Source organism: Piliocolobus tephrosceles, chromosome 15, assembly GCF_002776525.5.
Source record: "Piliocolobus tephrosceles isolate RC106 chromosome 15, ASM277652v3, whole genome shotgun sequence".
NCBI lineage: Eukaryota > Metazoa > Chordata > Mammalia > Primates > Cercopithecidae > Piliocolobus > Piliocolobus tephrosceles.
The window spans coordinates 3,640,853-3,653,702 of NC_045448.1; the positions used below are offsets into that span (position 1 = coordinate 3,640,853).

Sequence of the window (12,850 nt, forward strand, 5' to 3'; positions counted from 1 at the left end):
CTGAAGTCACATGAGACTTGTAGCTTGGAGGGAGCAGGGACAGGACTGGAACTCATGTTTTTCTTTCCCTCCCTCCTTCCTTCCTTCCTCCCTCCCTCCTCCTCCTCTTCTTCCTCCTCCTCCTTCTTCCTTCTTCTTTCTTCCCCTCCTTGTCCTCCTCTTCTTCCCTCTTCTTCTCTCCTCTCCATCCTCCCTCCCCTCCTCCCTTCTCCTCCTCCTCTTCCTCCTCCTCCTTTTCCTTGTGACAGGGTCTCGCTCTGTCACTCAGGCTGGAGTGCAGTGGCACAATGACAGACTCAAGCATCCTCCCACCTCAGCCTCCCATGTAACTAAGACTACAGGCATGAGCCACCACGTCTGGCTACTTTGTTTTTGGAGAGATGGAGTCTTACTATGTTGCGCAGGCTTCTTCTTTTATAAAATTTGATTTCAGGTCTATTATAGTACTCTATCTTCCTTAGTATAGAATTTTTGTATGAATCAAATGGAATTAAACACTCTGAACATTTTACTAGAGGTAAAAGAGATTCATTTTACTTAATGGATACATAATTTGAGAAATTTAGAATGTTGCCTCTAGATGATGTTCACCTTTTGGGGCTTAGTTTTAGAGTGGTCCTGGTACTAGGAGGATGACTTAAATAGCTCTTCAAGAGAGTTATTCAGCACTGTGATTGAACCAAACGATCCAGATTCAAACACTGCTGTAGACTCAACACTCAATGCTGGTTGGTCAGGATGGGGACTGTGGAGTGAGAAGCGGGAGAAGATGAAGGAAGGGGCAGAGGAATGGTAAGGGGTGTTTTAGATGAACTGAAATGGAGTGGGCACCAGCACTGCACAAAAGCTAATTTCAAAATCAGCGTTCCAGGTTTCCTGCGGCGGTTCTGCACGGTGCATGTTGCCGTTGGGTGTGCCGTGAGGAGCTGTGTGTCTGCAGGTCCCAGGTCCCACCCCATCCCTCCCAGGAACAACACCCAGAATCCAGAATCCAACAGAAATGACAACTCCTGGGAGAACCAGAAGCAAACTGTGGCCAGGTCACATCTTAGAGATGTTTTCTGTTAACCTGCTTTTCTGTGTCTTTCAGGTGGCCCAGGAGTGGAAACCTGTAGATTAACAAAACCACCTTTGTTATCTATCTGAAGTCCACTTTTCTTCAACCATGGGGCTTCCATGTCACATATGGACATTTTAACAGCAAGAAAATCACATGTGGGGTGAAACTAAAGCCACACACAGTGGTGTCTTCTCGAAAGCCAAAGATGAGGTTTCCCAGTTGAGCTCCATATTCTTCTTATTCCCTTTCTCAGTGATATTTCTTTTTAGTAAACATTTTAAAGAATGAAACATGGTTCTTTATCATTAAGCCCCCAAAAGATCATTTAGAAAATGAGAAGAAGTTGAGAAAACCTGTGTATATTTTCCCTTCGTGGTATTTTTTTCCTAGAATGTGTATGGGAAGGTATCTCATTTGTATGTAACTTGGAGGTTGTCACAAAAACAGGTACTGATAACTTTTGCTATATGTAAAATTTAAAGTATAAAAGTGTTTTACCTTCTGAATAATTAGTTCAAAGTGAAAAGGAAAAACATCCAGGGTTCGCTGGTGACATGGTTAGGCTATATGTCCTCACCCAAATCTCACGTTGAATTGTAATCCCCACGTGTTGGAGGAGGGGCCGGTGGGAGGTGATTGAATCAAGGGGGTGGCCTTCCCCCTTGCTGTTCTCGTGGTAGTGAATGAGTGCTCCCGAGACACAGTTGTTTGAAAGTGTGTAGTGCTTCCCCCTTCACTCTCTCTCCTGCTCCACCATGTGAAGAAGGTTCTTGCTTCCCCTTCGCCCTTCTGCTGTGATTGTAAGTTTCTTGAGGCCTCCCCAGCCATGCCTCCTATATAGCCTGCAGAACTGTGAGCCAATTAAACCTCTTTTCTTAATAAATTACCCAGTCTCGGGTAGTTCATTATAGCAGTGTGAGAACAGACTTATACAGCTGGGAAAAGGATTTTATTAACTTATGTACTTATTTTTATGAAGGCAAAAAATAGTACCCATGTGGCTTCATTAGACCATGTGTGTGCATGTGTGTGTGTATGTGTATGTACACACAGCCTAATATATATATATATCCCTCCCAGGGATGCACACACACATATAATCTACCAGTCTGGGGAGATTTAACAGTCTTTCTTTAGCAAAGATTTTAATTTCAGCAAATTATGTGTGCCTTCAATTTGCTCTGTTTGTCTTAGGAATTTGAAGATTGTTTTGCTGAGACACACTTATAGCTTTTAGCTCTCTATTTGTTTGTATTTTAGTCATATATAAAGATGGTATAGATTGTTTACCTTTATGTTTTGGTAAAAATTTATGTGCTATCAACAAGGTTAAATGTTCACAATAGAAACTTAAATGTCTTCATCTCCAAGGCACTGAACATTGTCATATGAAAAGCTTAAATGTATTTACTGTTATATTTATTGTTACAATAGTTTTAACTATTGGCAGCAGGATCAGTAGTTTCAACTTATATTTTTGCTGATGCTTAAAAGTGTTTTAGAAGTTGGTCTGCCTTATAATTTATTTTTATTTAACTCCAAGTGTTAACTGTCTAGATTGTTCTGAAACGTATATGGACTTTTGAAAATAGCCAGATTTTATGTATTGTGTGGACCCATTTCCAAAATCTTTAAAGACTTTCAATAGCTTACAACCCGTGTTCATATATTCTAAATTCAACTAGTCTTTACGGAAGCTTTTTTCTTCCATAACGTAATTTTATTTGTTGGAATTGTTCAGGATTGTTGTATTAATTCCCAAAACCTCAATCAGTAATGCCATAGCCCCGACACAAGTTGAAATTTCTTTTTTAAGTACACCCAAGTGGCTTAAGATCTCAAGCACTTGAAAACGTTGGAAGGCTTTTAGGAATGTTTCTGTAACTTTAAAAGATATAAAGCCTCTTTTGTTTCTCTTTTAATAGGATAGTTAAAATTGGTGCATGTTTGTGTGAAAGAGATTGTTAAAATGGGAAAGTATTTTTGTCTTCTCAAAGCCAGCCTGTGGAGCAGGTTTGAATGCTGTTGCACGTACTCCTGCTCTGGTCAGCCTACCACATGCTCACTAACAAAAACTTGCAGGGAATTAACTTTCTTTTGAGTTGCAAAAACACTGAGAACCATAGACACAATATTTCTCCCTAACGCAGCTCATTTGCTATTTTCTTCAGTTTAACGAACGTCTCTACATAATGCCTGTATCTGAAAGCATTGCTGTGTCACTTTACCGATGTCATCGAAATTACACAGATTCCACTCTGCACCGAGGAGTTGGTGGGTAAGAACCCAACTTGCAACTTTGGGTTTATACTTGAGCATGCATTTGCAATAGCGTATTTTTTGAGTCATTTTTCTCTTTCATCAACCTTTTATTTTTCATGGAAGGGCAGTTTAAAATATGGGAAATCTTATTACCATGTTAGCTTCTTACAAGATGACCATCAGAAAGATTTCCTACAGAGAGTGAGGCTGCAGAGTGCCTGGTTTTCCAACACGATTATGTCCGGAATCTGTTACCCTCCTCCTTTCAGTTGCCTGGTATGTTTGCTAGGTGCTTTCAATTCAATTATTATCAGATAATTATTTCATTCAGATATTATTTCAATACAATTATCTGTTATTGAATGAATAGAAATGGAATAAGATGTAAAGCTATGTTGGTATAAACTTTTAACTAATTATTTCATAAATTATTTCAATATTTTAGTGCCCACCAGCAGGCCGTATATGAAAAACGCAATTGTATTTTCAGGAATTAACTTGATGGCTAAATTAGAGAAGGTTGGTGAAAGTCACATATAAACTGTTTTTGTTCTTGTAATTTTATATTCAGAACAATGAATGGTTTATTTTTACTGGTTGTTCACTTTTTGAGACTATAATCTGAATCAATGATCTGATTGATGTGTGCCTCTGCAGTGCCCCATGGAGTATTTTGTTTGTCCCTCAAAAGAAGAAAATGATGAGCAAGACGTATAAGAGCTCTATGTTCACAGAATTCATATTCTAGAAGGAGAGAGAAAAGGTAGCTGGGTCTTAGGAACAGTGAAGTCCAGTTCCCTCTTGGCTTAGTTCTCAATGGGATTAAATAATCAGTCTCACTCTAGTTTATCAGAAAAGGGAGACTCCTCCCTGGAGGAAGATATCATTGTCTTAAATACAATACCTTGCATTCAATGAAAGATTATTAGGTATGATGAGACACAGGAATACATAACTGAAAATCAAGAGACTAAACAGACAAGAGAAACACAAGTAAGGCAGCAATCACACAGGCGTACAGATGTTAACAAAAAGAATTTTAAAATGACAATATATTTAGGAAGGTAGAGGGAAACTATAGAGACTTTCACTGAAGAAGGAGGATCTGCACAAAAGGATCAAGAAGAAATTTTAGAACAGACACATATGATATCTGAAGATAACTATAAATGGAGGTGATGACATACCAAACACAGAAGAAAACAGGATTAGTAAACTGGTAAACAGATCAATAGAAAATATCCAAACCAAACACAGAAAGAGAAAATAGAAAATACCCAAGTGAATATAAGGTACGTGTGAACATCGTGAAAAGGCTTAATACAGATGAAATTGGAGCCCCAGAAGGAGAGAAGAGAGAAAATGTGGCAGAACAACAAATAAAACTTTGGGAGAAATTATCCTATGAATGTAGCAGGGAGATGGGGCAGTAGCTGGACCAAGATATGGGATCTCAAGATAGGGTTTTCAATTTCCCTTAGCTTCTTCTTCCTTCTTTCTGTCTTCTCTCAATGATTGATACTAGAACAAGTTGTAGGCAATTATTAGAATGATATGCTGCAGAAAGAGTGAGATTTTCTATTCTTAAGAAAGCCACAGGGACAGGATATAAGAACCTGTGGAGGGAGGGCTGTATGGACACTTGGTACTACTGCTGTTTGAACAGGACAGAATGAGATATTGATACTGTTGCAGGCACAGTCATAGGTTAGATGGTGGTAATCTCTCTGGTTGCTTTCACATTTTCAAATGAAGCATACAGTCATGTCAGCAATTGAGAGTAAAGAGAGGATGTAACAGATTTTAAAAGGCAGCAAATGGTATGCAATAAAAGGTTAAGTAAACTTTTAAGAAAAATGGACAATGATGAGTGCCAATTTAAGTTATAGCTTGAGATTTTGTTACTGGAAAGCAATCTTGATCCAGACCTCAAGAGAGGGATTTTGGATCTTGCACAAGAAAGAATTCAGGACCAGTCCACAGTGCAAAGTGAAAGTAAGTTTACTAAGAAAGTAAAGGAATAAAAAGAATGGCTATTCCATAGGCAGAGCAGCCCCAAAGGCTGCTGATTGCCCATTTTTATGGTTATTTCTTGATTAAATGCTATTAACAAAGAGTGAATTATTCATGCCTCCCCTTTTTAGACCATATAGGGTAACTTCTTGATGTTGCCATGGCATTTGTAAACTATCACGGTGCTGGTGGGAGCGTAGCAATGAGGACGATCAGAGGTCACTCTCGTTGCCATCTTGGTTTTGATGAGTTTTGGCCAGCTTCTTTACTGTAAACTGTTTTATCAGCAGGGTCTTTATGACCTGTATCTTGTGCGAACCTCTGATCTCATCCTGTAACTTAGAATGCCTAACCATCTGGGAATGCAGCTCAGTAGGTCTTAGCCTCATTTTACTCAGCCCCTGTTCAAGATGGAGTTGCTCTTGTTTGAACGCCTCTGACAATTTGAAAAGAAAAAATGGAAGGGACAATAAGGATGATAAGTTCATTGAGTTGGAAAATGAGAGAGCATTCTTTGAGACAAAGTTGGCAATCTTAGAGGACGGCTTAGGGAGGCATGAAAGAGAATATGTGATATTTTCAGGTCTCAGGAAATATTTTAATAATGAAGGCTAGGGTTGATAGTTTTAAAATTGCTTTTAAAATATAAGACTAGGAAAAAGATGTAAGTTGCTACTATATCAGGAAAAATGATGGGGCCTAATGAAGTACAACATATGAAGAGAAAGTTTAAGGGAATAAGATAGATTACTTCTTTAAAGGGCTTCTTGAGTGAAGAGCCTCTTGGAGGACACTCCTTGAAGCCGCTGGCATGGAGTCAGTAGTAAGTACTGTTGGACATCATCTTTTAAAGACTTAGGATTGTATCAAGTTAGATTTGAGAAGACCAAGACACTAAGAGTACTTCAAGTATTATTCCATGAATTGAACATGATACAATATTTTAGGAAGGGCATCAGATTTAGCATTTGCCCTTGGAAAATATGCGTGGATAGTTTATAGACTTAGGTCTCTAAGGAAAGGTACAGACAGCAAGAGAGCTACTGAAAGAGAGGCAGGCAGGATAATGATAGGTTAAGTCTCACCTGGGGTAAAGGGAGGATTGGTGAACAAATATTTCCTGGGTGGAATTATACGACATCAGAGTTGAGAAGGCACAAAGTTTGTTTGAATAATAGATGCTTTGGCAGAATAAAACTCAACAATTTTTCATGTCTCATTATGGAAGATCCCATAGGGCAAAAACTATAGAAGAATGTCAAAAAAACAAATATCTGTGTCAGAAATAAAAGGGAACCACAGAAGGCACCTTGATCTGACAGTGTCAGAACCTACTTGGAGCACACAAGAGAAAGTGAGAAAGTGAGTAAAGAGGGGAATTTGAAATGTCTGCTGAGACTTCCAAGCTGAGCAGCAGAAACCAGAAAGAAAAGAAGCAATGGAAACATATTTCTCTTTTACGGAAAAAAGTATGGGCAAAGAAACTGTTTTTGCTACCATAGAAGTGGCAGAGGCTACTGAAGGCTGGGAAAAATCAAAAGCCCTCTTCCAAAGTTCTGGGAGGAGTATATGTTGTCCAAGGATTGCTGTTTGGAAGTTCTTTTTTCTTTTTTTCAGATATTTCTTATTTTCATGCTCATGGTGACTGTTTTTGTGATTGCTGTCCCAGTGGTGATTCTCTTTGAGCTTCTGCTTTTACTATAGTGTTCAGTAACATGGGTGTGAATCTTAGTGAGATTCCCTTGTTTGTGAGGAGTTACTTCCTTCTTGCTGTTTTTGAGATTCTCACTTTGTGTTTTGATAGTTTGATAATGATGTGTCTGGGTATAGATCCCTTTGAATGTTTATTCTACTTAGAGTTTGTTGAGCTTAGTGTTAAGCTAATGATTGAACAGAGATTTCCTGAAATGTTTTGATTCATCGTCTCTAGTCTTTTCTGAGGGGGTTCTGTATGTGTGTTGGGGCACACCTTCAATATTCCAGCAGTGAGTTTACAACTCTGCCTTAGCCTTCAATTCCTGCTTGTGCAGAGCCTCAAGCTCAGCTAGAGGTGAGGGTTTAGGGTCTTCTCAGGTCTTTCCTGGGCATGCACACAGCTATGCACATGTACATGGCCATCTCGATTCTCAAAGATATGTCAGAACTTTGCAAATCCTGCTATAAACACCTTACTTCCTTGTTTTTCCTTAGTACTAAAAAGTATTGTTGGTCAGACTCTTATTAGCCCCAACTGGTATTATCATGTCAGATAGCTGTGATGTTAAACAATTGCCACTAACTGTTTTTGACAAATGTCCCAAGGATAGGGCCAGAGAGAACTCTGAGGTCAAATAAAAACAAGCCCTGAGATTGGAGTCTTCATAACACTGCCAGACAGGTCAAATAGTGACAGTTTTCTGAGTATGAGTGCGTGGGGAGCTCTAAACCCACTCTTCTTTCCCCAAGGGGTATTGAGCTTCAGTTTTCACAGCTACTGTATTTATAAGGCTACCAGTTTTCAAGGCTACCCTTGAGCTGTAGAGAGAGAGGTTGGAACACGCAAGTTAAAATGTCACAGAACTTGCTGTTATTACTGACATTCAGTTATTTTTCTTAAATAAATTCTCCTTGGATAGCTGTAACCTTTTGATTAATTTCTAGAGTTTCAGAAAAGGTGATTTGGGCCCCTTTAGCTGGTATTCTCCTTACTTTTATGGAGGAGTGGGCTTTGGGTGGTCATTGCTCTGCTGTTTCAGAAGTGCTTCCCCATGAAATTACATGGCAAATGGTGGGAATGCAGGTTTCCTTTGTGATCTACCTGCCATATATTTTTAATTCTGTTCTATCTTGGTTCATAGAAGTACAAGAAGCAGATTGGCAGGTCAGCTGCCCAGACAGCAGTTTCACTGGGGGTGACACATCAGGTCCTCTCTCCCACAGGCCCACAGTCTCTGTGACTGATATACAGGACAGCCTCCTTCCCCTGACATTGGGGGGCTATTTTCCCCCTTGCTTATGGGAAAGAGGGAAGGGAAAGTTGAAGCACTGTCCACTGAGCCAGTGATTAGGATGACCATATAACTTATCACTGGAGCCAGGATGCTTTCGATAGTGAGAAGAGGGTACTGAAAATAATTTATGTATGTGTGTGAAGAGCAAGACAGAGAAAGGGAGAGAAGGAAGGGAGGATAGGGAAAGAGATTTCTTGACCACCAAATCAATTTTATAACATTGGTGCCTCTGAAGATAGTTTTATTTAAAACTTTTCAAAACAGGTTTTTATTTATTTATTGACTGAGTCTCATTCTGTTACAAAGGCTGAAATGCAGTGGCGGGATCTTGGCGCTCTGTAACCTCCACCTCCCGAGTTCAAGTGATTCTCCTGCCTCAGCCTCCTAAGTAGCTGCACCACCATGCCTGGCTAATTTTTGTATTTTTAGTAGGGACGGGGTTTCACCATGTTGGCCAGGCTGGTCTCAAACTCCTGACCTCAGCTGATTCACTTGCCTTGGCCTCCCAAAGTGCTGGGATTATAGGAGGGAGCAACCGTGCCTGGCCAAAACAAGTTTTTATATAAAGTAAATACAAAATATCTATGTTCATTAAGGCAAAACAAATAGATGTTTTAAATATGGGTTATCTAAATTTTAAAAAAGCGAAATAACTATTCTTTATACATACTCGTGTGTTTATTATAGTCTTAAAATTATCTTTATTTAACACTGTGTCTCTGGTATTTTTCCCAAAGACATATGCTTTAATGTAGTCTAATTATTTTTAATTTTTAAAGAATTTTCCTGAAATCTTCTTCAAAGTAGAATTTTGTGATGAGTAAATTTGAAATGTTTCACATCTCCCATGGACCCTCCTCTCTGTGCTCTACTGTTAGATTTTTAATTTGAGGAAGTACTGTCTCTGGAAGTGCTGAGGGGCCTGGTAAGCTCAGAGTAAATTTTGCTAAATGTATGAAACTCTCAATACTATTTTTAAAATATTGAAACTGTAAATATTTTAGGCAAGTATTTTCGTAGATACTGTCTTCGTGTATCCATTTAAGATGTCATTTGTTGACAAATGTTTTTACAAGACAAAATTAATCAAAGAAGTTGTTTCTATTGACATCTTTTACTTTTCTATTAAATTTATATGCTGCAAAATCATAGAGCCTCTTAGTTTTATCCCATTGTGGTACAAAACATGAACTCATCCAATTAAAAATACGTGCTTCATCACAAAATTTTACAAGTTGAAACATTTCCAGGCAAGATTATAGAAGTTCAAACTCCACTTTGCGTTCTCCTCCTCCTTTGGATATGTTGAATGCCTCACTTGCTTTTCAAAGAATAAATTTCATTGAACTCCTATTTTCAAACTTTCTTTCCCATAATTACAAATTACCAAAACTTCAACGGTTGGAGGTTTTGTTTAATTGTTGAATAATTTGATCAAAACCTACCTGATTTTGAACAAAATGCAACCAAAATTTAGAAAAATCAAAAAAATTTAATCCCTTGTAAAACCCTTATTTTGATTTACATAGTGTTTCTTCAAAGCGCAAACATTTTTACAATGGGACAGACAACAGGAAGCCAAGAGAGAAGAGCCTATTGTCATGCTGAAGTTGTTTTTTGTTTAAAACTTACTAAAATATTTTGTAGTTCCTATGCTCTTTGCTATATAAAAACTATCAGTTTTGACAATGACAGTTTCTATTCTGGCTGTTAGAAATATACATGCATATCACAACCAATTCCAAGTATGTTTCTTTTCCGTAGGTTTTTTAATTTGGTAAGATTATTATTAAACCACAGCACAGGGCTCAACTTAAATGTGACTTCATCAGATCCCTACAAAAACATACAGTTTTGTCTTAACTGAATTCACCGTATCATTCACAGTCATATCAGGTGCTTACATTTTCAACAGAACCAAATTCTAAAAACATTCATTTTATTCCATGAGTTGAATGAAAAATCAAACCACTATTGGAATTAAGTTGATTTTCTGTTTGAAGTGCCTGGTGACACTGATCTGAAACTGGCACAGCTCAGCTCTTTCCATATACTTCCTCTGGAGCTGGGGCACCAGCAGCTGTGGCTTCACATTCTGAACTTGTGCAAGAAAGCTCAGAAGGAGAAAGGTTAACTTAGCAAAACCATCGTTTGATGGTTGAGACGCAAAAGGAGAAGATGTGATAATGTGGCCAGTTTCCATGGGGTGTCAAACGCCCCTGCAGGGTGGAGCTTTAGGGCTGGGCCCCCTCATGGCTCCCTGGACAGGCTACTGTCTTTGGGCTACTGTCTCACCTTTGCTCCGTGGGCTGGGTCTGGAGCAGGGGCTTCTAAGCACAGCATCCGGCCAACGAAGCCAGCATCACAGGCAGGCACTTGACCGGGCCTTCCAGACCATGGGGGCAGTAACGATGCCCCGTTGTGTGTGTGACACAGTCTTCCCACTTTGGCAGGAACACGAGCTATTCCAAGCCTCATGTGTGCTTTGAGAACCCACCTGCCTGCTTCTTCATGGCGGCTGACCCTTCCCAGGCATGGTTATTTCTTGAGGATGTGCAGATCCACAAACAGCTCTGCAGAGCCTGCTTCTGGGGCAGCTGCCTCCTCCCTGATATTCTTCCCTAAAAATTTCTGCTCCCATCACCTCCCTGATCTTCTGTCTTCTGCCTTTGCTGCTCACCAAGACATCTGGAGTCTGTTTGGGTGTTCCCTCCCTGCCCTTTGGCCTGGAACCTCCTCCAGGCAGCTGATGGGCAATCCTGGGTTCTCTTTTTGTTGCCCTTCGCTTAGGGAGTGTGGTCCTGCAATGCCAACTGTCTGAAAATCTTATATTTTCGTCTGGTTTTCTAGTTATTTAAGCGAAGGAGTAAATCCAGTCCCTGTGACTTCATCTTTGTCTGAAACAGATGTCTTAGGTTTTGCCTTTTGATAGGTAGTTTTAAAGAGCTTGATTTCTTGGCAAGATATCTCTGTCCAAAAGATAGAACATTTTCTTATCTTTTTGCCCTTTTGATAAGGGGATTTGGAGGATAATAGATAAGTAGGGTAAGAAATACTCAAAGAAGTAGGTGGAGAGATTTTGCCAAGTAAAGATAAATAATTATAGAATATGTGATTTTTTTTTTCCTGGGGTGATTTGAGTCAGTTTTTTTTTTTTTTCTTCCCTGAGAAACTGACATGAAGGTATCAGAGGGGAGAATGCATCTCCTCATTTAATCCACCCTTGCTGGAACCTGTCCAGCCACTTTGCAGAGGCACAGCACGAGTGGCCAGGAATGCAGCCGAATTCAGGGCAGGGTTTGTTTTTAATCACTCTGCAGCAGACACGGGGGACACAGAATCCCGGGTAGAGATTTATTTCTTCACTGAGCTCCGGTCACCCCAGAATGCACACACCTGCACACACACCTGTATGCACACCTGTACACAATGTAAACCCTTGGCATGTGAGTTTTTATAAAAAGGCATCATGCATCCTCATTAAACATAATTGCCTTGACTCAGGATGAATACTAAAAAGACAAATTAATGTTTTATGGCCTGTTTCAGGTCTTTGGTCTGCTGTTTTTCAGCTGGTCTTTTTCTGGCTCTGCCCTGCCAGCCAGCTCTTCTCACCACCTGCATGGTGCTTGTCTAGATAGTCCCTCTTCCTGGCTGTAATTAGCTACTTTCAAGTCAATATGGAATAGAGACGAGATAACAAAATTTGTTACATGGACCTGCAAATCAAGAGTGCTGAAGACCAGGGTAAATGCAGGGTCGGGGCGGTGGAAGTTGGGGAGGTTCTCATTTGTCCAAAACGTAGATTTTGTGTCCACTGTTGCAGCTGCTGCAGGGCGTGCCTGGTACATCTTGGATGAGTGGTGGTAGAGGAGGAAGTTGTATGTCTTCTGTATGTGTGAAATAGGCAGCTCACTGTAGCTGGTTTCTGGGCCATTTCCTGCTGCCTTTCTGGGGCCGTCCATAGGTGTGTCTTGTCGTTTCATGACATACCAGTAATGGCTGAATAGATTCAGAAACAGTTGGGCACAAGTTGTGTTTGGAGATGTCAAATACCAGTTGTATTTGGAGATGGTAAATTTATCACTAAGATGATGGTTAATTTTAAGTGGTCTCTGTGCTTATTATTCAAAAGGTATATCTAGAAAAATTAACAGCTGGTGACTCTGCTAAACAATTGACAAGAAAGTGCGGAGAAAGCCCAGCTATAAGTGCACATCGTGGATTTTTCTGATGCCTTGTTGCCCCATAATGAGCGTTTCCCATTTTAAATCCTTGCATAAAATACTTAACAAGAAATATGAAGCTGGAATAGGAACTTGGGGGTTGAGCATTGTCTGCCCAGTTAACTTTTAAAAGCAATTTTAGATATGGTATGACTTTGGCATCATTTGCCAGTAATATTGTGTCTGGAATTTATTCTTTGTGGTGGGTCTCGCTGACTTTAAGAATGAAGCTGCAGACCCTCACGGTGAGTGTAACAGTTCTTGAAGATGGTGTGTCTGGAGTTTGTTCCTTCAGATGT

General features: G+C 39.7%; 1 protein-coding gene across 2 annotated transcripts in view; it reads left to right on the forward strand.

Moving 5' to 3' along the window:
* Positions 1–1,350, forward strand: part of DCDC2C (doublecortin domain containing 2C) — a 133,755-nt gene extending 132,405 nt beyond the window's left edge. For both annotated transcript variants that reach the window (XM_023198370.3, XM_031934229.1), the window contains one exon: positions 1,091–1,350. In XM_023198370.3, coding sequence (XP_023054138.2) covers positions 1,091–1,120 — 30 coding nt within the window. In that variant the 3' untranslated portion in view covers positions 1,121–1,350. The remainder of the gene's footprint in view (positions 1–1,090) is intronic.
* The last annotated feature ends 11,500 nt before the right edge of the window (positions 1,351–12,850 follow it).